This window comes from Microcaecilia unicolor, chromosome 5 (assembly GCF_901765095.1).
Source record: "Microcaecilia unicolor chromosome 5, aMicUni1.1, whole genome shotgun sequence".
Taxonomy (NCBI): domain Eukaryota; kingdom Metazoa; phylum Chordata; class Amphibia; order Gymnophiona; family Siphonopidae; genus Microcaecilia; species Microcaecilia unicolor.
The window spans coordinates 237,893,769-237,920,525 of NC_044035.1; the positions used below are offsets into that span (position 1 = coordinate 237,893,769).

General features: G+C 45.5%; 1 protein-coding gene across 2 annotated transcripts in view; it reads left to right on the forward strand.

Moving 5' to 3' along the window:
• The window catches only part of ATP6V1A (ATPase H+ transporting V1 subunit A), a 233,077-nt gene that overhangs the window by 134,663 nt on the left and 71,657 nt on the right, over positions 1-26,757 (forward strand). For both annotated transcript variants that reach the window (XM_030203914.1, XM_030203915.1), the window contains exons 6-9: positions 360-497; positions 19,014-19,165; positions 21,396-21,558; positions 25,897-26,005. In XM_030203914.1, coding sequence (XP_030059774.1) covers positions 360-497; positions 19,014-19,165; positions 21,396-21,558; positions 25,897-26,005 — 562 coding nt within the window. The remainder of the gene's footprint in view (positions 1-359; positions 498-19,013; positions 19,166-21,395; positions 21,559-25,896; positions 26,006-26,757) is intronic.

Genomic DNA, 26,757 nt, shown 5'->3' on the forward strand with positions numbered 1-26,757 from the left:
TGAATTGTTGGAAAATTGGGGCATTCATGTTAAAAGGTCAGTTTGTTCTCTTGCATAATTGGTGTGCTTGGAATGTCTCTAATAAAATTCTTTAAACATAGTCCTGCCCCTTAAATCACTTAATCCCTCACTCTCAGATTTGAATTTGAAACCTGGTAGAAGAGGGACTTTGAAGCAAATGTGGTTTATCCTTGAATTATTGTATATGGTAATAGCATTATATAGATGAGTGTAATTATAACCATAGTACATAAACAAAGTTAGCTGGAGTAGTATTCAGTTGCACACAATGTGAAGGTGTTATGTAAAAGAGATTTAGTGGGAATCAAACAGTGTGTTTATGCTGTCTTTACTTCCAGGTTGGCAGTCACATCACTGGAGGAGATATTTATGGTGTAGTGCTTGAGAACTCACTTATTCGACACAAAATCATGCTACCGCCACGGAACAGGGGGACAGTAACTTATGTGGCCCCTCCTGGCCACTATGATACTTCTGTAAGTATACCACCTATACCATGGCATGTGTGCCATTCCTGGATTCCATGGAACTGCATACAGCCCTATGCCCTGGCAAGACATCCATGTTCTTCTTTTGATATATATTTATTTGTGCTATACATTTGAGCATCTTGTGCCCTGTGTCCTAGTTTAAAAAGTAGGTTTTTTTAGGATGAAATTGGCTAGATTTTTGATTAATTTCAAGTTGAAAACAAACAAACAAACAAACCCCAAAAGCAAATTAATATTCAAACTGCAAACAAATGTTAAAGATTTAGGTCTTTGTTACTGATCATGCACAATTGGTAACACATTTTCAAGTTTTAGTTTTATTTGATATAGAACCTAATTAATAGACCATCTGGAGTTACTGCTTGTCCCTGATAAAGGAGAAAGGCATTAAACTCTATAAAATTGGGAGAAGATGAGAACGAAAATAGTTTTGTGCTTCATGTAGTCTTGTAAAAGCATTTTGGTGTCATGCCAGACAGCTGAGTGCTTTTAAATGTATATATATAAATCAGGTGCTATTATAAATATAGTGCTGTACATAGAGTTATTGAATACTGCCTTTCATGAAAAAATATATAAGCAGTTTACAAGATATATATAAAAAATAAAAACAGAAGAAATAATAAAAATCATTAGCAATCTAATAACACCCCCTTAACCCCTGCATGATGAAACATATTCCCCAAATGCTTGCTCAGAAATGAACATTTTAAGATCACTTTTAAATGGGGCACATTGCTCCACAAAGACAGTGCAACACTTCTAAATACTATTAAACTGGTAAAATCCAACCTGATTTCAACCAAGGAAAGAATCAAGCGTTGGTTGACATTGTGAACATATTAGTTGACCAGTATTGTGAGGGTCAAGAAGATCAGCAAGATAAGATCTATGTGAAATACCCTATGAATCATGAGAAATATCTTTATACTGAACCCCTTTGGAACTATAATGTCACTGGGTTGTTGTTGTTTTTTTTAGAATTCTCACTTGTTCTGTGAGATTATTAAATCTGGTTGGTTCACCTTCTTTCAGTGGAAACAATGGAGTTAAAATCTTCCTTTAACTGCTCAAACTGAATGACTAAGGTAGGAAATACTGGGCCATCACTATCTCTAGTTGATGCTATGCCTCCTAACAAAACTCCTCGTTACCTCAAATATCTCTCAAGATACAATTTACCCTGTGTTATGGAAGCTGCTCAAATTTGTCATTGTCAAATTCTGAAGAAGAGTATTCATTACCTCTTCTCTAATTCTCCTATTAATTTGGAGGACAAGCCCAGAGCTGAGATGTTCAAGGTTCTGGACTATGATTCTCCACCAAGAAAGGCTGTGACTGTCCCTTTTCACAGTATCCTACAAGACATTCTGGTGAAGAATTTGGAGTCCCCTCAGTATGTCCTAGTTTCTCCTAAGAAAATTGAAACCATGTACTGGATTCAAAGCACACTGGAATTTGATAGGCTACAGGTGCCTCGTCATTTCTTGGTGGTTGAATCCACACTCAAGCAAGCCAAGAGTTCCAGGTATTTTGCCTCGGCTCCCCCAGGCAGAGATGCCCGGTAATTGGATTAGGTTGGGTGTAAGATGTATCAGGCCTCAATGCTCATTTCCCATATACAGTCATACGAGCTCTGCACAATCCTTGCAGTTCTTGGTGCGCAGTCTGTCTGACTTGGCAGACACTTTTGCCTCCGGAGCAGGCCAAGCCATTTCACCATTTGGCCAAAAAGCAGAAGGCCTGTCATAAATTTCTAGCCAGGGGTGCTTTTGACACTTTTGATATAGCATCCAGGATATCTGCCCAGAATATAGCGATGCATAGACTCTCGTGGCTGCATGTCTCAGACTTGAACCCAGCGGTTCAGCGTAGATTGGAAGATGCTACTTGCCAAGGAGACAACTTTTTTGGGAAGAAGGTGGAAGGAGATCACTGACCTTATCAAGAAACACACTGATAACATCGATACCCTCTCCTAGTGGACACTTTCTGCGACCTTGTCCTCCAGGAGATTTTCTGGCAGGTCAGAGCAATGTACGTATTACTCTTAAAGGTGTAGTTACACTTCTTCTTGCCCTGCTCAACCAGCTCAGCCCCAGTGTGCTCACTCTCGTCAACAGCATATGCAAAAGGCCCAACTGGCTTCCCAATTGAAGCTAGGGTCGAGCTTTTGACTGGCTCCAGGAGAGCATAGCTGCCATCAAAGTAACTGTCTTGGACAACCTTTCTGTAGGGGGGAGGTTGAGTTTTTGCCAGGAAAGGTGGCCCCTTGTAACCTCCAACTGGTAAGTTCTTCAGATAGTCCATCAAAGTTACGCTCTACAAGAGCGAAAGAAGCCACCAAATTGCCCACTGAGAGCGTTTTACCTCGGCTTTCTGCACAGGGAGGTACTTATAGAGAAACTCTCCAACCTTCTCAAGGCCTATGTGGTCGATCCTGTTCCACTAGGGGAAGAGGAGAGAGGATTCTATTCCAGGTACTTCCATGTGCCAAAGCCGATGGGAGAGATGCGTCCTATCTTAGATTTAAGGGCTCTGAACAAATACCTGGTCAAAGAAAAGTTCAGGATCGTTTCCTGGGCTCCCTTATTCCCATGATTCAGGAACAAGACTGGCTGTGCTCTCTGGACTTATAGGATGCTTATACTTATATCCTAATAATTCCCCGTCACAGGAAGTATCTAAGATATCATGTGGGAAACACCCAGTACCGCATTCTGCTGTTTGGCCTTGTGTCAGCTCCGAGGGTGTTTACCCAGTGTCTAGCAGTAGTCGCAGTGTCACTAAGTGGACTAGGAGTTCATGTGTTTCCCCTCCTGGTCGACTGGTTGGTCAAGAGCACATTGAAGGAGCATGCTCAGGAGTCCATTCATGTGTTGGACCTACTAGGGTTCGTCATCAACTACCCCAAGTCCCATCGACCACCAGTTCAGCAATTGGAGTTTATAGGAGCCCTGCTAGATACAGTTCAAGTGCAATCCTTTCTCCCTTTGGCACTGCCATACATTCTTGTTGCCATTGCTTCTCAGGCTTGCAGCAACCATCAGGTCATTACTTGGCAAATGTTGAGGTTGTTAGGCCATATGGCCTCCACTGTATATGTCACTCCCATGGAGTGTCTCCATATGAGATCTGCCCAATGCTCCCTAGCTTCCCATTGGTCTCAGGCTATGGGGAATCTAGCAGGTGTTATCAAAATCACCTCACAGCTGACTCAGTCTCTCCTCTGGTGGACAGTTTGGTCCAATTTGACCATGGGACTACCATTCCAAATTCCTCAACCTCAGAAGGTGCTAACAACGGATGTATCCAACCTGTGGTGGGGAACTCATTTAGACTGGCTTCACACTTAAGGTCCATGGGCAGCCCAGGAGATGGATTTTCAGATCAACCTCTTGGAGCTCCGGGCAATTTGGAACATTCTAAAGGCTTTCAGAGATCAACTGTCCAACCAAATCGTGCTTATTCAATCAATCAAGTTGCAATGTATTATGTCATAAAGCAAGGGGGTAGGGTTCCCTGCACTCTCTGTCAGGAGGCTGTCAAGATGTGAAACTGGGCCATCGAACTCAGAATGGTTCTCAGATCCACATACCTGGTGGGAAAATGCAACCCTGGCTGACAGACTGAGCAGGGCGATGCAACCTCTCGAGTGGTCTCTCAGCATGGGCATTGCCTTCAAGATTTTCCAAGAGTGGGGCACCCCCTTGCTACTCAATACAATCACAAGTTTCCTCAGTATTGCTCCAGGTTCAGGTCGCCCAACAGACTAGCATCAGATACCTTCCTCCTTCATTGGGGGATAGGTCTTCTGTATGCATATCCTTCCATTCCTCTTGTAGGGAAGACTTTGCTGAAACTCAAGCAAGACTGGTAGACCATAATCCTAATTGTTCCATATTGTTCCAGACAGATATGGTTCCCGCTTCTTTTGGAATTATCTTCTGAAGAACCATGGATATTGGACTGTTTTCTGACCCTCATCGTGCATAAAGAGGGGTTTCTTCTGTATCCCAAATTCCAGTCTCTGGCCCTCAGAGCCTGGATGTTGAGAACATAGAATTTGTCTCCTTGAAGCTCCCAGATGGTGTCTCCAGAGTCTTACTGGCTTCCAGAAAAAATTCTACTTTCAAATGTAGGAGATTTGCCTTCTGGTGTGATGGCAAGGCCCCAGATCCTCTTTCTTGCCCTACATAGAACCTGCTTTTATACCTTCTGCACCTTTCCGAGTCTGGTCTTAAGACTAACTCAATATGGGTTCACCTCAGTGCAATTAATCATCACCATCACCATGTAGAAGGTACGTCCATCTCTGGACAGCCTCTAGTACTTCGATTCATGAGAGGTTTGCTTTTGACAAAGCCCCCTATCAAATCTCTACCTGTGTCGTGGGACCTCAACGTTGTGCTGCCCAGATGATCCAAGCTCCTATCGAGCCTCTAGATTCCTGTTCTTTGAAGTATTTTACCTGGAAGATCTTGTTTTTGGTGGCAGTTACTTCAACTCACAGGGTCAGTGAGCTTAAGGCCCTAGTAGCAGATCCACCTTACACGAAATTTCATCACAACAGAGTAGTTCTCCGCACCCACCCTAAGTTCCTTCCTAAGGTGGTGTCTGAATTCCATCTTAACCAGTCAGTTGTCCTGCCAACATTCTTTCCAAGACCTCATGCCCATCTTGGCAAAAGTGCACTGCACACCTTGGACTGCAAGCAAGCCTTGGCCTTCTACCTGGAGCGGACTAGGCCCTAAGACAGTCCACTCAGCTTTTTTTTTCTTTTTTATCCCAATAGGATGGGGGGGGGGGGTAGCCATTGGTAAATACACTCTTTCTAATTGGCTTTCAGACTGCATCTCTTGCTTATACCCAGGCTGGGCTAAATCTGAGGGGTCATGCCACGATTCATGTCAGAGCTATGGCTGCATCGGTAACCCATTTGAGATCAGCGTCCATTGAAGAGATTTGCAATGCTGCAACATGGTCTTCAGTCCACATATTCACATCTCACTACTGCCTTGAGCAGAACACCCAATGCTACAGTCGTTTTGGTCAGACAGTCCTGCAGAATTTGTTTGGGGTCTAAAATTCATCTCCACACTCCTAGGCCAATTTTATTCTGTTCTGTACCTTCACAACCAGTATGTACAAAGTTTCAGGATGATTGATCTACTTGGCCTCACTGTTGCGAGCCCCTGTCATCCTAACATTTTCAGTGAGCTTGGTAGCTAGGGATTCCCACATGTGAGAATTATATGGTCTACTTGTCCTCAGAAAAAGCGGTTATTTAATTGTAGCAGGTGTTCTCGAAGGACAGCAGGCCAATTATTCTCACAATCCCTCCCACCTGCCCTAGGAGCTGAGTTTAATTTTTAGCTAAGTTATTGCACTGCTGGTCCCGCGCTTACGAGCTGGGAGGAAGGCACCCATGCATGCACATGAGACTGCTTCAAACTCTTAAAGGAATAATATGCTAGACAGCATTTCTGCACCACGCTCCATGGATGGTGTCACCCACTTGTAAGAATGATTGACCTGCTGTCCTCGAAGAACACCTGATATAGGTAAGTAACTTCATTTTCTGGTCAAAATATCAATCGCTCTCAATATTTTAAAACATCTGGAACAGCCACTTGCAAAACTCAACACTTCTAATTCAGTAAGTTCTTCCATATGAACTGCTGATGCAAGGGAAACTGAAAATGGCCCTGTATCCTCAAGTGTTTTCCATGTGCTAATGTAGATATCATTGCTTTAATCTGTGAAGATTTCAGAGGGATAGTACTCAATGATGGGCTTGCAGAACCTTTTGTCGCAAAGTGATGCAAATCTGCAACTGGAGTTTTTCTAATTTCTTCTCTTTGTAAAAGCAGTTTCAGTTTGAACATACAAATTATAGCATGGTCTGACGTGTTAGAATGAGGGCCTTATCCAGCAGCTGGGCCAATGTAACTGAAGCTGAGAAAACGTGGTACAATTGAGAGGAACAGTAAATAAAATTCCAGGACGTATTGCTGCAGTTGTTGAGCTGGAGAACAGAAATAAGCAAACCTCTGTAAAATTAACAATGCATAGTAGCCCTGACAGTTCAGAAATACTTTTTGTCAGCTGTAGGGTCCAGAATTTCCCCATCCTCCCTCCAATGGGTTCAGTGGCTTACCTTCTTTACCCCCTCTATGGCAGCACCAGTATTTTAGTCAGCTTGCCGCCACAACTATTGTTGTGCCCAGTGCAAGGCGTTGAGCATCTGTGCATGTTCAAAGCCCAACAGTTCACAACCTCTGATCTTTCTGTTTTGAGAAGGGGCGAGAACCATCAGGTCTGGAGCATGCACGGAAGCTCAAGATCCCACACCAGGCATGTCAACTCTTGTCGGCAATCTGACTGACATGCCAGTACCACTGCAGAGGGTGTAAGGAAGGGAAGCCACTAACCACCATGGAGTGAGTATGGGGAGATTCTGGATACTACAGTAAGGGTTGGAATAGGGAAGGGGAGATGCAATACTACAGGTGTAGTGGGAGATAGGGAAGGGCCTTGAGCTACCTTGGGGGAGGGGCAGCACAGCTAAAAGTTTGTCTACCCAACTAAGACCTGCTGAATATCAGGCCCTGAGATTTTATTGAGGTGGAGCACATTGAAGACAATTTTCAAAGGGATGTAAGTGTAAAATCATGGAGTTAGGTGTCTAAAACACTGGGTTTGAAATTTGCCCTAGGTACAGCAGCTAAATATAACTATGTAGTTTCACAACATGATTGTTTATCTGTAATTAAATTAGTAATTCCTTGTCACTTGCAGCAGATGAATCCAGGAACTAGTGGGTTAAGTCCGCCTACCAGCAGGTGGAGATAGAGATAAACAAACTAAAGGCAGTGATACCAGACGGCCAGCTCCTTCCTCAGTTAGTATGTCTCTATCTCAGCAGGTGGTGGACAGCTTTTTCTCTAGCTCCTGGGCCCAAAGCCTCTGAGGGTGCTCCTGGGCCGGTGGCCAGTTTGAACGGGGGGTGGCGAACTGGTGGTGTCCCCTGTCCCCTTTGGCAACATACGCAATTGCTGGGTTCCGGCTGCGCCTTCAATTCCCTCTGAACAGGCTTCTTCTGTGCCTTTCCTTCCCTGTTCGTTTCTGCCTCCTCACTAAAAAAAAAAAAAAAGAGAGAATCATAGAATTTATTTAAAAGAGAAACAGAGAAGCACAGGGAACTGTGTTTTTGCTGAGAGCAGGTTTGTGTTACTGCTGTCTGAGTCCTGTTTTCTGTTGCCTGCTTGTCTGAGCCTGCCTTGAAGTGGAGTCGGAGAGGTTTTTTTTTCTTCGGCTCAGCTGTCAGTTCCCACGCTTTCCCGGTCTGGGGTAAGTCCTGCTGGGTTCCTGTTCGGCAGTGGAGGCGGTAAAACGCTGTTCCCGATGCGGGAAATGGTGTTCAGCGGTGGGCCTTTGCAGCGCGGGGTGCACTGATTTGGCAGGACTCAATGGAGCGGTGGCTCCCCCCCCCCCCCCCCCAAGAGCGTGCTTTCCTGCCCAGAGCCTGGCGATTCTTGCGCCATTTTGCGATCGATCGCGGAGCCGGCTCCGGTAGCGGTTTTGGGCAAAGCTTCTTCTACCCTGGTAGGGGAGTCGGGGGGGGGGGGGCGTCAGGCACTGTGGGCGGTGGTGCAGGTGCCATGGCTGCAACCTCCATTGCGAGGGAGGGGTTTTCGCCAGAGTTTATTTTGCTACTCCATCAGGCGTTTTTGTTGAAAAGGGCCTTGCCCCCCACTCACGCAGCTGCGACAGCTTCGGCCTTTGATTCTCTCAGGGGGTCTGGGGGTAACCAAGAGATTTTGGGGTTTTCCCCAGAGGATTTCTCCTCCCTTAAAAAGCCTAGGCTTTCTTTGGGGTCTGAGGAGGGGTCCTGCATACAGTCGCCTGCAGCTTCCTCCGTGGTGGCTCTCTTGGAGCAGACGGGGGTAGAGGACGTGGAGGACGGTGTTCTCACTAACCAACCGGATGACTCTTCCGCCGTGAGGATTTTCCATAAGGAGGAGTTGTCCTCCTTTAACTCTTAGGCTCTGGAAGCCCTGAATATAGAGGACCCTGAGGTTGCGGCTTCTCAGGCACTCAACACCAAGATAGCTAGTATCAGACGACCTTCTAAGGCCTTTCCGGAACATGAAGCTATTGAAGAGTTGATTTCGGCCCAGTGGGCAGATCCGGATGGGGGGCTGAAAGTAGCCAGGGCTATGGCCAGGCTGTATCCGGTTTCAGCGGACTGTTAGAGCAGTTTGCTCTACCTAGGGTGGATACCCTGGTGACGGCGGTCACTAAGAAGACTACTCTTCCAGTGGAAGGTGGTGTGGCACTTAAGGATATGCTAGACAGACGGCTAGAGGCCTCTTTAAAACGTGCCTTTGAGGGGGCCGCTTTGAAACTTCAAGCTTCTGTTTGTAGTTCTTATGCGGCTAGAGCTTGTCTCAGTTGGCTATATTCTGTCATGGATTTGATTTCGGAGTCTGATATGCCGGGAACTGCTCAGATGTTGCTGATGGATATTGGGCTGGCGTACTTGGCGGATGCCTTGTATGATTTGGTCCGTGCTTCGGCCAAACTCATGGCCTTGACCGTTTCCTCTCTGCGTCTTCTGGAGGATAGACCCAAGCCCACTTCCAGGCAGGGAGCCTCAAGGTCACGTTTCAGAGAGACACGACGGTATCGCCCGGGGTGGTCTAATGCAGCCTTTTAGCATCCTCGTTTTGGGCAGCGTTCTTCCTTTCACAACGAGAAGCGTCCGGCTGGACTCCCCTCTCGTCAGGGGGACTCCTCAGGCCTCCCAATGATGGGGTGCAGGTCCACTCCGGAGGAGAGCAGATCTGTGGTCGGTTTTCTCTGTTTCTTCCAGAGTGGGCCAGAATTACTTCGGACCAGTGGGTCCTCGATGTGGTGCGAGAAGGTTACAAGCTAGAATTCTTCTCTCCCCTTACAGATTTTTTTCTGGAGTCCCGCTGTGTATCGCGGGCCAAGAGGACAGCGGTTCTGCAGTGTTTGCGAGACCTGCTACGGATAGGGGCTATCGTGCCTGTTCCTCCTCTCGAAAGGCGCACAGGTCGGTACTCCATCTTCTTTGTGGTTCCAAAGAAGGGAGGGGCTTTTCGGCCTATTCTCGATCTTAGAAAATTAAACCAGTTTTTGCGGGTTCGTCACTTCCGCATGGAGACATTAAAGGCAGTTATTGCTGCTGTTCAACCAGGTGAGTTTTTGACGGCTCTCGATTTGAGGGAAGCTTACCTGCACGTTCCCATTTGGCAGCCCCATCAAAGATTTCTCAGATTTGCGGTGCTGGGTCAGCACTTCCAGTTTTGGGCCCTTCCTTTTAGAATGGCCACTGCCCCACGCACTTTTTCCAAGGTCATGGTGGTGGTGGCGGCTTTCCTGCGGAAGGAGGGGATTCGAGTGCATCCATATCTTGACAACTGGCTGATTCGGGCAACGACAGCAGAGGGGAGTCGAGTGGTCACCGGCCGACTGATTGCGGTGTTGCAATCCTTAGGTTGGGTGGTCAATATGGACAAGAGTCATCTGGTTCCTACTCAGAGTCTGGAGTATCTTGGAGTGCAATTCGATACAAAGCGGGGGAAGGTGTTTCTCCCTGAGGGGCGAAGGATCAAATTGCTTTCTCAGGTACGAACCTTATTGAGTCGTCGTGCTCCCCGAGTGTGGGACTATGTTCAGGTCCTCGGTTCCATGACGGCGACCTTGGAGGTCATTCTATGGGCAAGGGCTCACATGCGGCCTCTTCAGAATTTCCTTTTGAACAGATGGTCGCCGACGTCACTGGATTATCAACGACGCCTTCCTTGGTTGAGCCGGGCCAGGGACAGTCTCGCGTGGTGGCTCTGGTCAGACAATTTGCAGAAGGGTGTTTCTCTGGCATCTTCCAATTGGGTGGTAGTTGTGACGGATGCCAGCCTTGTGGGCTGGGGTGCCCATTGTCTTCATCGAGTAGCCCAGGGATCGTGGACCCCTCTCAAAGCTACTTGGCCGATAAATCGTCTGGAGTTGCAAGCAGTCATGAATGCGCCACGGAGTTTTCAGGACCTTCTGCAGGGTCAGGCAGTTCGTGTATTCTCAGACAACACCACTACGGTGGCCTACATCAATCGGCAGGGGGGCACTCGCAGTCTTCCCTTGGCAGTGGAAGCGTCTCGTCTTCTAGTATGGGCGGAAGCGCATGTTCAGAGTCTGTCGGCAGCGCACATTGCGGGTCAAGACAATGTTCAAGCGGATTTTCTCAGCTGGACTCTTTTGGACACAGCGGAATGGACGTTGTCGGACTCGGCTTTTTGGCTGATCTGTCAACGTTGGAGAAGACCAGTAATGGATCTCATGGCCATGGCTTGCAATGCCAAAGTTCCTCAGTTCTTCAGCCACAAACAGCAGCCAGGATCCGCAGGATTGGACGCTCTTCTCCAGCCGTGGCCGGAACAACGGCTACTGTATGTTTTTCCTCCGTGGCCTCTGATAGGGAGAGTTCTTTGCCGCATAGGGCGGCATCGGGGGCCGGTCATTCTAGTGCCACAGATGGGCTCCGACGGCCGTGGTATACGGATCTCGTTCAAGCACTCTCAGAGCCACCATTGTGACTTCCAGTGACTCCCGATGTGCTGCATCAAAGGCCAGTTCAGATGGAAAATCCCTCCCGCTTTGGTCTTACGGCCTGGCTATTGAGAGGCGGCAGCTGAGGAAGAAGGGATTTTCAGGACCAGTCATTGCCACTCTTTTGGGGGCACAGAAGCAGTATACTTCAGCAGCGTACGCACGAGTGTGGAAAGCTTTCTCGGCGTGGAGTGCTTTGTGTGCTGAATCACCTTTTCGGGCGGACATTCTGGTTATTCTGGAGTTCCTTCAGGATGGTCTTCAAAAGGAATTGGCATATAATTCCCTTCGAGTGCAGGTGGCCGCGCTAGCTTGTTTTAGGGGCAAACTGGACGGTTCCTCTTTAGCAGCTCTCTCAGATGTCCGTTTCCTACACGGGGCTCTTCGACTTCAGCCTCCTATGCGGCAACCGTGCACCACGTGGCATTTGAATGTGGTACTGTGAGCCCTTCAGGCCCCACCGTTTGAGCCATTGAATAAGATTTGTGAGAAGGATCTAACACTTAACAATGTTTTTGGTGGCCATTGCTTCGGCTAGGAGGATTTCTGAAATTCAGGCTTTGTCTTGTAGAGATCCTTTTTGGCAGTTTTCGGAAGCAGGGGTGTCGATCCGGACGGTGCCGTCGTTTCTACCTAAAGTGGTTTCAGCTTTCCATGTCAATCAGGCGGTTTATCTTCCCCCTTTTCGAAGAGAGGAGTTTGCCTCGCTACGTTTCCTGGACGTGCGGAGAGCTTTGTTTCGGTACTTGCAGATCTCTAACAAGTTTCGACGCTCGGATCGTCTCTTTGTGCTCTTGTCAGGATCGAAAAGAGGTGAGGTGGCTTCCATTGCTCGCTGGATTAGGGAAGCCATTGGAGCGATGTATCTGCTACAAGGGCGGGTGTCTCCAGTGGCCCTGAAGGCGCATTCTACTCGGGCACAGGTGGCTTCTTGGGCGGAGGAGTCGGCCTTATCTCTGGAAGAGATTTGTTGGGTGGCTACTTAGGCGTCCTGTCATACTTTTGCGAAGCGTTACAGGCTAGATGTGTCTGCTCGGGAGGATGCGAGTTTTGGGGCGGGAGTGTTGGCGCGGGAAGCATCGGCTTCCCACCTTACTTAAGGAATGCTTTGGTACATCCCACTAGTTCCTGGATTCATCTGCTGCGAGTGACAAAGAAGGTAAAATTATGTCTTACTTGATAATTTTCTTTCCTTTAACGCAGCAGATGAATCCAGGATCCCTCCCTAATTCAGCCAAAGGTGTTTTCATTTTCCGCGCAGTGTGGCTGTTTTTTCCTTTCGGGTTCTCTTTTGCAGAGTTCAGACAGATACGGGAACACGGAAAGTATTCCGATTTCTGGATCAAGTTGCAGTTATTTCGAAGTTCTTATTTGATTCTCTGTTTTTCATAGTGAGGATGGTTTCTGGTTTTTATTGGTTTCATATTTTTGGCCTTGGCAAATGCTTACGAATGACATACTAACTGAGGAAGGAGCTGGCCGTCTGGCATCACTGCCTTTAGTTTGTTTATCTCTATCTCCACCTGCTAGTAGGCGGACTTAACCCACTAGTTCCTGGATTCATCTGCGTTAAAGGAAATAAAATTATCAGATAAGACATAATTGTACCTTCCTAGTAGCTTTTGGGTTGTGACTGGGGAGAGGGAAGTATTCACATCTAATTTACTTTTCAATTAAACACATCATTTTTGTTTGGGAGTCCTAGCTGCATAAATAAGGAGAAAGTAAGCAGTCTCAGTAGTACCCAAGTTTTTTTTAGTTGAAAATGCATGACAAAAAATGTGCCAATGTACTCTGTCACTATGTAGTTTATTGACATTTGCTCCCATTGTGACTTTAATGCTGTTTTTCAGTTGATCAGAGCCTGATGACATACTGAGTGACTACACGGAGGATTTTGACACATATCATTTAATAAATGTGAAACTATTGTTCTCCGAGGATAAGCAGGCTGCTTGTTCTCACATGTGGGTCGACATCCGCGTCGGGCCAGGAAGCGGCAAATTTTTGCAAGCAAAAAAGTAAAGTTTTGCTAGAGTCTTTTGGCACGCGAACAGTTCGCACTGCATATGCGCAGACGACTTCCCACCTGTTGCGCGAGCGTGCCCCTTCAGTTTTTTCTTCTCCGCAGACGAGGTGGTAGGGTTTTTTTCTGTGCTCCTCGTAAGGCCCAGGAAACGAGTCTGACGACTTTAATTCTATTTTTCTTTATTTTTCTTTTTTGCTCATTTTTTCCTTAAAAAAAATCCGTAGCTAACTCTTAGTTTAGCCCCCTTTTGAAGTTTACTTTCTTTTTCGACAGTCGCGCGGTCAGTTCTCCATTTCTTTTGTGCCCTTTTTCTTATAATAGAAACAATCGCGTCTTTTGATTTTGCCAAAGCCATTTTTCCTTCCATGTCATCAAAGACACCCAGCGGCTTCAAACGTTGTACTTGGTGCAACCGGACCATCTCAGGTACCGATATCCACACCTGGTGTATCTAGTGCCTTGGACCTGAACATAGCCCAGCCGCTTGTAGTCTGTGTCTTCGTATGAAGAAGTGGACCCAAGCGTCTCGAGAAGCCCAATGAGAAAAGCTTTTTGGGGCTTGGTCCAGTCCCCCGACATCGGTACCGAGGGCGTTGGTGTCAACATCGAGAGGAGCATCGACGTCGGAAGCTAAGGTAATAGCTGCTGAGAGACCGTCTCGCGCTGGGAGCAGTGAGGTGTCGAGAGGGTCTCCATCTGCCTCGAGGCCTCCTGTTATGCAGGCCCCCCGGGACCGACCTTCATCGGACCCGGTCCAGAGGAGATGTGAGGATTCTATGTCCTCCCCATCGGTACCGAGGAGTCTCGACGAGTGTCGAGCGAAGGTGAAGAAGCACCATCATCGTTCTCCTTCGACACACGGTGCTGGGAGCTCCGGGGCGTCGAAGGATTTGGCACCCAAGAAGCGTTGGCGCCGAGAGGACCACTCCCCCTCTATACAGGAGATGCTGATGCATCGGTCTTCTAGCAGCCTAGTACCTGCTCCCGAGCCTCAACAGATTCTGACACCGCCTACTCCACCGGCCCCACCGTCTTCAATGGCGGCTCTCGACGAGCGCATCCGGGCCTTGTTTCCAGAACTTCTGGAGGGACTGCTACGTCAGTCAGCTTCAGTGTCGGGGGTGCTTGTGTACCATCTGCTGCAGTGGCGTCTCGCCCTTCTCCTGCGGTGAAGTCCCCGGTCCCGGTGCTGCCTACGGCATTGACGTCGGCTGCCACCCAGGTCAACTCCCCTTCGACGTCGGTGGAGGAAGCTTCGCTGCAGTCCGAGCGGGCGTTGGCCTCTCGACATCACCATCGAGGATGTCATTCCTCGACGTCGAGGCAGGCTCAGTCTCGGAGTACCTTAAGAGAGGTCTTATCCAGTACTGAACAGGAGCATTCGTGGGAGTCAGAGGAAGATCCCAGGTGCTTTTCTTCTGCTGAGTCCTATGAGATTCCCTCTGAACCTTCCCCTCCAGCTGAGAGGAGACTATCTCCATCAGAGAGTCTATCTTTTTCCTCTTTTGTCCGGGAAATGGCTATTCTCTTCCCTGTGGAAGTTGAGGATGAGCCCATGGCTGGGATGCTCTCAGTCCTGGACTATTCTTCTCCACCTAAAGAAGCTGTAACAGTTCCTCTGCATAAGGTACTGAAGGAAGTCCTTATGCGGAACTGGTCGGTCCCTCTGTCTGGCCCCATGATCCTGAAGAAAACTGAATCCCAGTATCGGATCCATGGTGAACCTGGATTGATGGGGTCTCAGTTACCCCATAATTCTATGGTGGTGGACTCCGCCCTCAAGAGAGCCTGGAGTACTAAGGACTATGCTTCGGCGCCCCCAGGCAGAGAAGCTAGGACTCTTGATTCTCTTGGGAGGAAGACGTATCAGGCCGCTTTGCTAGCCACCAAAATTCAATCATACCAGCTCTTCACGAGCATACACTTGCAGAACTCAGTGAGGCAACTGTCTAGCTTGATTGTTTCACTCCCTCCGGAGCAAGCCGGTCCTTTTCGCCAGGTGGTCAGGCAGCAGAAGGCGTGTCAAAAATTCCTGGCCAGGGCTACTTTCGACACTTTTGATGTAGCACCCAGGATTGCTGCTCAAGGTATAGTGATGCACATACTCTCATGGCTGCGTGTCTCTGACCTGGATCATTCAGTCCAGCAGAGAATGGCGGATGTTCCTTGCCGGAGAGGGGGGGGGGGGGGGGGGGGGACAACCTGTTTGGAGAGAAAGTAGAGTCAGTGACGTTCCTAGGTCGGCTGCCACCCGGGGCGGATTGCCGATGCGCACCCTCCCCCCCCAGTTGCAGCATGACCCCCCCCCCCCCCCCCAGCGCAGTGACACCCCGCAGTGCATCAACTCCCCCCCCCTCCCCCGCCCCCGGTGCATTCTTAGCTGCTGGGAGCTACTTGCAAACAGGTACTTGCAGAGGAACTCTCCGCCCTTTTAAAGGCCCAAGCGGTCAAACCCGTTCCACCAGGGGAAGAAGGGCTGGGATTCTATTCCAGGTACTTCCTTGTGCAGAGCAAGACAGAGGGGATGCGCCCCATCCTAGACCTAAGGGCCTTGAACAAATTTCTTGTCCAAGAAAAGTTCAGGATGGTTTTCCTGGGCACCCTTCTTCCCATGATTCAGGAAAACGACTGGTTATGCTCTCTGGACTTAAAGGATGCTTACACACACTTCTCGATACTTCCAGCTCACAGGAGGTATCTTTGATTTTGGCTGGGAACAAGGCACTTTCAGTACCGTGTACTGCCCTTTGGTCTGGCATCTGCGCCCACAGTGTTTACAAAGTGCCTAGTGTTAGTCGCAGTGTCACTACGCAGACTGTGAGTGCATGTGTTCCCTTATCGTGACAATTGGCTGGTGAAGAGCACATCGGAGGCAGGCGCTCTACAGTCCATGCGAATGACTATTAAGGGGCTAGAGTTACTGGGGTTCGTGATCATTTATTCCAAGTCCCATCACACCCCAGTTCAAAAGTTGGAATTCATTGGAGCTCTGTTGAACACGAAGACAGCTTGAGCTTATCTTCCCGAGGCAAGGGTAAACAACCTTCTGTCCCTGGTGTCCACAGTTCGAGAATCTCAACAGATCACAGCTTGGCAGATGTTGAAACTCCTGGGGCACATGGCCTCCACAGTTCATGTAACTCCCATGGCACGTCTACGTATGAGATCAGCTCAGTGGACCCTAGCTTCCCAGTGATATCAAGCTGCAGGGGATCTAGAGGATGTGATCCAGCTGTCCATCGACTTCCGGAATTCTCTTCACTAGTGGACAATTCGATCCAATTTGACCTTGGGACGTGTATTCCAAATTCCTCAGCCACAAAAAGTGCTGACGACGGATGCATCCCTCCTGTGTTGGGGAGCTCATGTAGATGGGCTTCACACTCAAGGGGTCTGGTCCTTTCAGGAAAAAGGTCTTCAGATCAACCTCCTTGAGTTACGAGCGATCTGGAACGCTCTAAAGGCTTTCAGAGATCGACTGTCCATTCAAATCATCTTGATTGAAGCAGACAATCAGGTTGCCATGTATTACACCAACAAACGGGGGTACCGGATCTTGTCCTCTGTGTGAGGAAGCCGTCCAAATGTGGCTTTGGGCTCGTCGTCACGGCATGTTTCTCCAAGCCACTTATCTGGCAGGCGTAAACAACAGTCTGGCCGACAGGTTGAGCAGGATAATGCAACTTCACGAGTCGTCTCTGATCATGGGCATAGGCTGCAAGATCTTCCGAGAGTGGGGCACCCCCTTGGTGGATCTTTTTGCAACTCAAATCAATCACAAGGTCCCTCAGTTCTGTTCCAGGCTTCCGGCCCACGACAGACTAGCGTCAGATGCCTTTCTCCTACATTGGGGAACAGGCCTTTTGTATGCATATCGTCCTATACCTCTAGTAGGGAAGACTTTGCTGAAACTCAAGCAAGACTGCGGAACCATGATTCTCATTGCTTCCTTCTGGCCATGTCAAATTTGGTTCCCTCTTCTTCTGGAGTTGTCCTTCAAGGAACCATGGAGATTGGAGTGTTTTCCAACCGTCATCACCCAGAACGAGGGGTTGCTTCTACATCCCAACCTCCAGTCTCTGGCTCTCACGGCTTGGATGTTGAAAGCTTAGAATTCGCCTCCTTGGGTCTTTCAGAGGGTGTCTCCCGAGTCTTGCTTGCTTCCAGGAAAGATTCCACGAAGAGGTGTTACTCTTTCAAATGGAGTAGGTTTGATGTCTGGTGTGACAGCAAGGCCCTAGATCCTCTTTCTTGTCCTACACAGATCCTGCTTGAATACCTTCTACACTTGTCAGAGTCTGGTCTGAAGACCAGCTCCTTAAGGGTTCACCTCAGTGCAATTAGTGCTTATCATCGGTGTGTAGAGGGTAAGCCTATCTCTGGACAGCCTTTAGTTGTTTGCTTCATGAGAGGTTTGTTTTTGTCAAAGCCCCCAGTCAAACCTCCACCAGTGTCATGGGATCTCAACGTCGTTCTCACCCAGCTGATGAAATCTCCTTTTGAGCCACTGAATTCCTGCCATCTGAAGTACTTGACCTGGAAGGTCATTTTCTTGGTGGCTGTTACTTCAGCTTGTAGGGTCAGTGAGCTTCAGGCCTTAGTAGTGCATGCACCTTATACCAAGTTTCATCACAACAGAGTAGTCCTCCGCACGCACCCTAAGTTCCTGCTGAAGGTGGTGTCGGAGTTCTAGTTGAACCAGTCAGTTGTTTGTTTCTTTTGATCCCAACAGGAGGGGAGTCGCCATTGGAAAATGCACTATCTCCAATTGGCTAGCAGATTGCATTTTCTTCACTTACGGCCAAGCTGGGCTGACTCTTGAGGGCCGTGTCACGGCTCATAATGTTAGAGCCATGGCTGCATCATTGACTCACTTCCATTGAAGAGATTTTCAAGGCTGCAACGTAGTCTTCAGTCCACACATTCACATCTCACTACTGCCTTCAGCAGGATACTCAACGTGACAGTCGGTTTGGGCAGTCGGTGCTGCAGAATCTGTTCGGGGTTTAGAATCCAACTCCACCCCCCTAGACCCATTTTTGTTCTGTTCCAGGCTGCACTTTCAGTTAGTTGTTTGTTGTTTCAGGTCAATCTGTGTTATATTCTTGCCGTTGCGAGGCCCAATTGGCCAGTGTTCATTGTTTTGAGTGTGCCTGGTTGTTAGGGATACCCCGTATGTGAGAACAAGCAGCCTGCTTGTCCTCAGAGAAAGCGAAGATACTTACCTGTAGCAGGTATTCTCCGAGGACAGCAGGCTGATTGTTCTCACAAACCCGCCCACCTCCCCTTTGGAGTTATTAGTTTATTTCTCTGCTTTTTGATTTAACTGAAGGGGCATTCTCGCACGACGGGCGGGAAGTCGTGCGCGCTGTTCGCACGCCAGTAGACTCTGGCAAAACTGTACTTTTTTGCTTGCAAAAATTTGCCGGTTCCCGGGCCAACGCAGACGTTGACCCACATGTGAGAACAATCAGCCTGCTGTCCTCAGAGAATACCTGCTACAGGTAAGTATCTTCACTTTTATGCACTGAATGTTTTTAGCCATTTTGAGCAGTCTACTGACTGAAAAAGCAGGGTACAGATGCAAAGAATTGAATAGAAATCAGAATGTTTGATTTTTTGCAACCTGTTTGTTAATATTCTGAGCAGTGACTTTAACAGTGAAGCCACCACAAATAAATTCTGAATCTTTGTAATTATACTTTGACTTCAGCTTAAAAATGTTGGCCTTCTCAGTGTGCACATCTGCAGTCCTTGATGCAGTAGTATTGAACATTGCTAGTGACTCTGTCTTGGAGATTCTGCTGTATTGACTCTGGATTTGGGTTGCTTCCTATTAGGATGTTGTATTGGAACTTGAATTTGAAGGTGTGAAGGAAAAATTCACCATGGTCCAGGTTTGGCCAGTCCGTCAAATCCGTCCTGTCACAGAGAAGCTTCCAGCCAATCATCCACTACTAACTGGCCAGAGAGTCCTAGATGCGCTCTTTCCGTGAGTAACGTTTATCCTTTCTTCAAGGCCAAATACCATTTTGTGGCACTTTTAATCCTTTGTTCACACACTTCTTTCATGAAGTATACTCATTAGACTTATCCACCCCAAAGGTGACTTACATATGCACTACTGATGTATTAAATCGTATGGTGCACATGAAGCTTGTTTGGCTCAAAGGAACTGTGTAACTTCAAATTATAATTGTTATTTAGAATACATTTTTATAATGCCTGCTTGGACAAAAAGCATGAAGATACTTTACAACCTGCGTACATTTACTCTGAAAATCTGGAAAAGTACACAAATACTTTCATTTGAATGCTTCTCTAATATAATGTAATCTAATACGTTTTATATACCGCTGTATCACAACAGGATGTTCCAGGCGGTTTACATAAAAAGAAACTCAATCAAAGATGAGGAATTTACATAATGATAATGTAATAAAAAAAATTTTTTAACCATCACAGCTATCAAATAAAAACGTTTTCAGCATCTTACATAAGAGCATATCATTTTGAATTGTTCAAATTGTGCCCTGCTAATTATTCTAAATAGCAACTGCTTGAAAAATGAACATAGAGCCTAGTTGATTCTTGAATCAAAGATTTTTAAAAACAAAGAATTTCAATAACAAACTATCACAAACTCAGGTTGACTTATAAAAACATTGAGAAAAATACTGATTTAAAACTTTACAGCAGGTAAACTACGTGCATACTTTTATCTGCATATAAGAATGACATTTTATTTTATTTATTTATTTATTGCATTTGTATCCCACATTTTTCCACCTTTTTGCGGGTTCAGTGTGGCTTACAATATGAGTTAAATGTTGGAAATACAATTTGTTACAGATTGGTTATGGATTATATTGTGCAGAGTTATGCAAAACAATTGAGGTGTCGTTGAGGAATGTAACAATGGAACACAAACATTGAAACTTTGGAAGGAAACAATGGGAGCTTAGACGGCGATAAAAAGGCATGAAGTCATATGGTATATATTTTTCTATGCGTAAAGGTATGAGTGATGTGATATTACAGGAATGAGAGTTCAGAGGTGAATGTATGATGCATTAGTGAACAGTAAGTGTGGACTTTATGTGTTTTGTTTCTTTCCGTAAATTTTTTTCAAAAAGATGGGTCTTCAATAATCTGCGGAAGGAAGCTTGCTCGTTGATTGTTCTTAAGTTGCACGGCAGTGTATTCCAAAACTGCGTGCTCATGTGAGAAAAGGTTGGCGCGTGTAGCGCTTTGTATTTCAAGCCCTTGCAATTGGGGAAGTGGAGGTTAAGGAAGGTTCGGGATGATCTTTTGGCGTTTCTGGGTGGTAAGTCTATTAACTCAGACATGTAGGCTGGGGCTTCGCCGTGAATGATTTTGTGGACTAATGTGCATACTTTAAAAGTGACGCGTACCTTGAGTGGAAGCCAGTGCAGTTTCTCTCGTAATGGTTTTGCACTTTCATATTTTGGCTTTCCAAAGATGAGTCTGGCTGCCGTATTCTGGGCTGTTTGAAGTTTCCTCAGTGTTTGTTCTTTGCAACCTGCGTATAGTGAGTTGCAGTAATCCAGATGGCTGAGCACGAGGGATTGCACTAGGCTGCGAAAGACGGATCTTGGGAAGTATGGTCTTATCCTTTTCAGTTTCCACATGCTGTAAAGCATCTTTTTAGTTGTGTTGTTAGCGTGAGTTTCGAGCGTTAGGTAGACTTGTGAAAATCCACTGCTTATTTCTAGGTGAAGCAGCATAAAATCTGCTTTACTGTTCTGGGATCTTGCCAGGTACTTGTAACCTGGATTGGCCACTGTGGAGAAACAGGATACTGATCTTGATGGACCTTCAGTGTGTCCCAGTATTGCAACTCTTATGTTCTTATTTTAATAAAGTCCATTTCTGTGGATAATGCATTATTTTACCCATAGGAATAACTTTTAAATTGCCTTCTTAAATACTAAAAGAACAAAAATGTTTTTAGTTTATTGAGTCTATTGTCATCTATTTTTCTTTTTTCACAAATGACTTTAATAAAAAATGCAGTGAAAGTCTGATGAAATGCTATTCTCCACTAGTGATATCTGAACTTTGGTATTGAGGGGAGGAGATGAAGTTCTTACATCTTTGTGGTTTTAAGTATCCATAATGGAAAGTTTTAGGATTGAACTTGTAAAATTATTGCTTGGATAATGATGTAACGTGACTTAATTTTCCTTTCCTATACTCAGCTGTGTCCAGGGTGGTACCACCGCCATTCCAGGTGCTTTTGGTTGTGGAAAAACAGTCATCTCTCAATCATTGTCCAAATATTCCAACAGTGATGTCATCATCTATGTTGGCTGTGGAGAGCGTGGAAATGAGATGTCAGAAGTGCTACGAGACTTTCCTGAGGTCAGAACACAGCACCTACTAACAGAACACCAAGAAAAAGATTACTGTAGTGTGACACCTGATTGCCACTCAGTCAGAAAGCCATTTCCTGACTAGCCTGTGTTCTACCCCATAGTGTCTGAAAGAAAGATCAAACAGATAATTGATTTGACGTATATCTAAAATGCGTTTGAAATGTTTTCCACTTACAACCAAACTATAAAATAAAATGCAGGGGAGGCCCAGGTTTAAAGACTGAACTACAAATTGGAGTGGAGGAGTGGCCTAGTGGTTAGGGTGGTGGACTTTGGTCCTGAGGAACTGAGTTTGATTCCCGGCACAGGCAGCTCCTTGTGACTCTGGGCAAGTCGCTTAACCCTCCATTGCCTGCCGCATTGAGCCTGCCATGAGTGGGAAAAAGTGCGGGGTACAAATGTAACAAAAATAAAATAAAAAAATAAATTAGATTTACCCAGAAAACTGATACAGATCCTGACACTATCCAAAGGACAGACATTTTACAAAACATTTGCAAGACTGAAGCAAAGCATTTTTGTGGTGTTTAATTCTAAGCTTGCACAGGATTTTCTTGAAGTATAAATTCGGCAGTAGGAAAAAAACTTGCAGAAAGAAATTGTAAAAGATGCCCAAACATTCCTGGGGCACTTAGATCTGATCTTTGGTGACATGTCCATTGAAACAATTATTAGATTCTTGATATACCCCCTTCTTGTAATACAATCAAAGCAGTTTACATATTACATTCAGGTACTTTCTCTGTTTCTAGTGGGCTCACAGTGTAAGGTTTTGTACCTGGAGCAGTGATGGGTTTAAGTGTCTTTCCCAGGGTCATATGGAGCCACGTTATGGTCCACAAGAAGATGATGTTTGTTGTAATATGAGGTTTGCTTAATTGAATTACATTGAATGTAAATAGTAGAACAAAAAGTGGTGGTCCATGTTGGGTGATTTGTTGTAACTGAGGTCTTTATATAATTCATCTGTTTTGTACAGGGCCACAGTTAGTGGCAGGAAAACAACACAACATGACTTCTGAATCAGTTTCTTCTGTGCAGAAATCTTTGTATGATCATCGGGTGATGTTGATGTCTTTTGCAGATTTTCCGTTGTTCACTGGAGCTAATTCTATCTCCTGTATGTCATGCCCTGAACTCATTTTGCTTTATTTCATAAGAGAAACCATGTATTCTATTTGGCATTTAAAGAAGACAAGCTGTTTGCTAAAGTAATCCTTTTGAGTTGCCAAATTTGGTCTCTTTTTGGTCTGCTTTGAAATTAATTTGATGCAGTTGTGCCTGCCGTTATGCAGTTCATAGGTACCAGCTTTGGTCTCTTTTTGGTCTGCTTTGAATTTAACTTAATGCAGTTGTGCCTGCCGTTATGCAGTTCATAGGTACCAGCTCTGTGGCTACTGTGGGTGCTTGCACGCTTTCAGTATTGAATAAACTCCACTGTGTGCAGAAAGGGGTAATTTATTTTAAGTTTAACACCCACAATCATTTTGAAAAGTTGTCTGCTATGATGCATTTATATTCTGTAGTCACTATGTTGGTTCTAGAGAAAACTGAAATCTCTGCACTTTGATATATTTTACTGGACCAACAAAAGTCTTCAGATATAATGTTGATATAATTTTGGGACTCCATAGGTTTCCTTTGGTTGTCTTGACAAAGCCATGTGTTAGCTCCCAGCTGATTAGTTATAAAACAGAATTACTGTATCTTTCCCTTGTAAATTCTGTATGAAAGGTCAGATGAAGCAGGTCTGTTTGCAATGTGCTTTCTTCACCTGGTGAGTAGAGAGGTGTGATAGCCGTGTTAGTCTACTCTTAAAGGTTATCAATAGAAATCAAACAAAATAAAACATGGAAAAGAAAATAAGATGATACCTTTTTTATTGGACATAACTTAATACATTTCTTGATTAGCTTTCGAAGGTTGCCCTTCTTCGTCAGATAGGAAATAAGCAAATGTGTTAGCAGATAGTATATATAAGAGAAACATCAAAGCATTACTTTGACAGTCTGACAGAGTGGGAGGGTGGGGGTATGCATGGGGACATCAAAGCATTTCATTGATATTCTAACAGGATGGGTGTTGGTAGGTGAGAGGAGGGTAATAAACGGAGAAATAAACAGAGAAATACAGCTTTATGGTTTATAATGGGTTAGAAAACCCAGATCCTTATTAAGTCCTGTTTGTTGGGTGTCAAAATATTCAATCATTCTTATTTCAAAGGTCTTACGTTCCTGTATTGTTTTAAAATTACCTTTCATTATTCTTACTGTGAAATCACTGGTGCAGTGTTCTGGTCTTGTGAAGTGTTGGCCCACAGGGGTGGGGGCTTGACTGGCACCGGCTATTTTCATGTGATGTCTGTGCAGATTGAATCTTGTCTTAAGCATCTGGCCTGTTTCTCCAATATAGCATCCTTCGTTACATTTTTTACACTGAATGATATATACCACATTGGAAGATGAGCATGTAAAATAGTCCTTTATGTTGAATATTTTTTCTTTGTGAATGACTGTGGGGTCTTGTGAAATGTTTTGGCATAGTTTGCAGCTGGCTGTGTTACAGGGAAACGTGCCCTTTTCTTTTTCCGTCTGTGTTGGAAGTTTACTTCTGATCAGCTTGTGTTTTAAATTTGGTGGCTGTCGGAAGGCCAGCACTGGTGGGGATGGGAATATCTCTTTCAGTAATTCATCTTCCTGGAGTAGTGGCTGTAGGTCTCTTATGATTTTCCTCAGTTTCTCCAGCTCTGGGTTGTATGTCGCTACAAGGGGAATTCTGTCTGTGGCTTTTTTTTTCTTTGTAGTGTAGCAGATTTTCCCTGGGTGTTTTGAGGGAGGAGGCAATATTCTTGGAGATTATTTTTTGGGGTTGTAGCCTTTCTGTTTGAAGGATGCAGTCAGGGTTTCAAGGTGTCTGTCTCTATCCTCTGGGTCCGAGCAGATACGGTGGTATTTTGTGGCTTGGCTTCCACCCTTCACATACAAAAAGATCCATTATTTACAGCCAAGCCACAAGATAGAGACAGACACCTTGAAACCCTGACTGCATCCTTCAAACAGAAAGGCTACAACCCCAAAATAATCTCCAAGAATATTGCCTCCTCCCTCAAAACACCCAGGGAAAATCTGCTACAGTACAAAGAAAAAAAAGCCACATACAGAATTCCCCTTGTAGCGACATACAACCCAGAGCTGGAGAAACTGAGGAAAATCATAAGAGACCTACAGCCACTACTCCAGGAAGATGAATTACTGAAAGAGATATTCCCATCCCCACCAGTGCTGGCCTTCCGACAGCCACCAAATTTAAAACACAAGCTGATCAGAAGTAAACTTCCAACACAGACGGAAAAAGAAAAGGGCACGTTTCCCTGTAACACAGCCGGCTGCAAACTATGCCAAAACATTTCACAAGACCCCACAGTCATTCACAAAGGAAAAATATTCAACATAAAGGACTATTTTACATGCTCATCTTCCAATGTGGTATATATCATTCAGTGTAAAAATGTAACGAAGGATGCTATATTGGAGAAACAGGCCAGATGCTTAAGACAAGATTCAATCTGCACAGACATCACATGAAAATAGCCGGTGCCAGTCAAGCCCCCACCCCTGTGGGCCAACACTTCACAAGACCAGAACACTGCACCAGTGATTTCACAGTAAGAATAATGAAAGGTAATTTTAAAACAATACAGGAACGTAAGACCTTTGAAATAAGAATGATTGAATATTTTGACACCCAACAAACAGGACTTAATAAGGATCTGGGTTTTCTAACCCATTATAAACCATAAAGCTGTATTTCTCTGTTTATTTCTCCGTTTATTACCCTCCTCTCACCTACCAACACCCATCCTGTTAGAATATCAATGAAATGCTTTGATGTCCCCATGCATACCCCCACCCTCCCACTCTGTCAGACTGTCAAAGTAATGCTTTGATGTTTCTCTTATATATACTATCTGCTAACACGTTTGCTTATTTCCGATCTGACGAAGAAGGGCAACCTTTGAAAGCTAATCAAGAAATGTATTAAGTTATGTCCAATAAAAAAAGGATTCACCTGGTGACAAAGGGGAGGTTTGAATAACTTAATTTTAGCTTTGTCGCTTCCAGTTTTCTGTACCTATGTGACAGAGATTATACTGTTTTGTAAAAAGAGCCACAAAGTAGGCAATGCAATAACAAGAACAGAACAAGAGAGAGATTTCATTCCTATTTAACATCTGATTCCAATGGCTTCAGCTGAACCAGTAACTGGATATGTGAAAATATTCCCTGAACTAGCAGAAAGTGACTAGCCCTTGTTTTTCTTATAGCTCACCATGGAAGTGGATGGCAAAATTGAGAGCATTATGAAGCGCACATCCCTGGTAGCCAATACTTCCAACATGCCTGTGGCTGCCAGAGAAGCCTCCATCTATACTGGTAAGAGCTGGTGAAATGATACTCTGTTCATAACTATATCTTTTGCAATATAATGTAAGCCACATTGAGCCTGCAAATAGGTGGGAAAATGTGGGGTACAAATGTAGCAAATAAATAAATACAGGAGCATCTTCACAGATCACCTTACAGATTATGCAAATTTTATTGGTATTTTCACTGGTGCACTCGGTATATTGTTACGTTTTGTTTATTGCTCTCTTTCTCTGCCTCTTTCTGGTGAATCATGGAGGTCGTTTTCTAGACTATTTTTTTTATTTTATTTATTGCATTTGTATCCCACATTTTCCCACCTATTTACGGGCTCAGTGTGGCTTACAATACATTGTAAATAATGGAAATACTAAGTTATCTTGAGGTAGAGCCCTGTCTTCCCAGAGGCAAATTATCGATGCCATTGAAACCAGTAAAGCCAGGTAGTGATCCATACCTTGGGGGGGAGGGGGCTGAACACATTACTTCAATGACATGCTGGAACCCTACTACAAATTCAATATACCGTATTTTTCGGACTATAAGACGCACCGGACCATAAGACGCACCTAGGTTTTAGAGGAGGGAAATAGGAAAAAAAAATTTTTCCTTTTTCCCTCCTCTAAAACCTAGGTGCTCCGGTGCGTCTTGTCCGAGTTCGGGATCGCCCTCCCCTACTCACGTCAGCGATGTTCCCTGGTGGTCTAGTGACGTCGGGGCAGGAAAGAGCCCCCTCTTTCCTGCCCAGCGCGCTGCTCTAC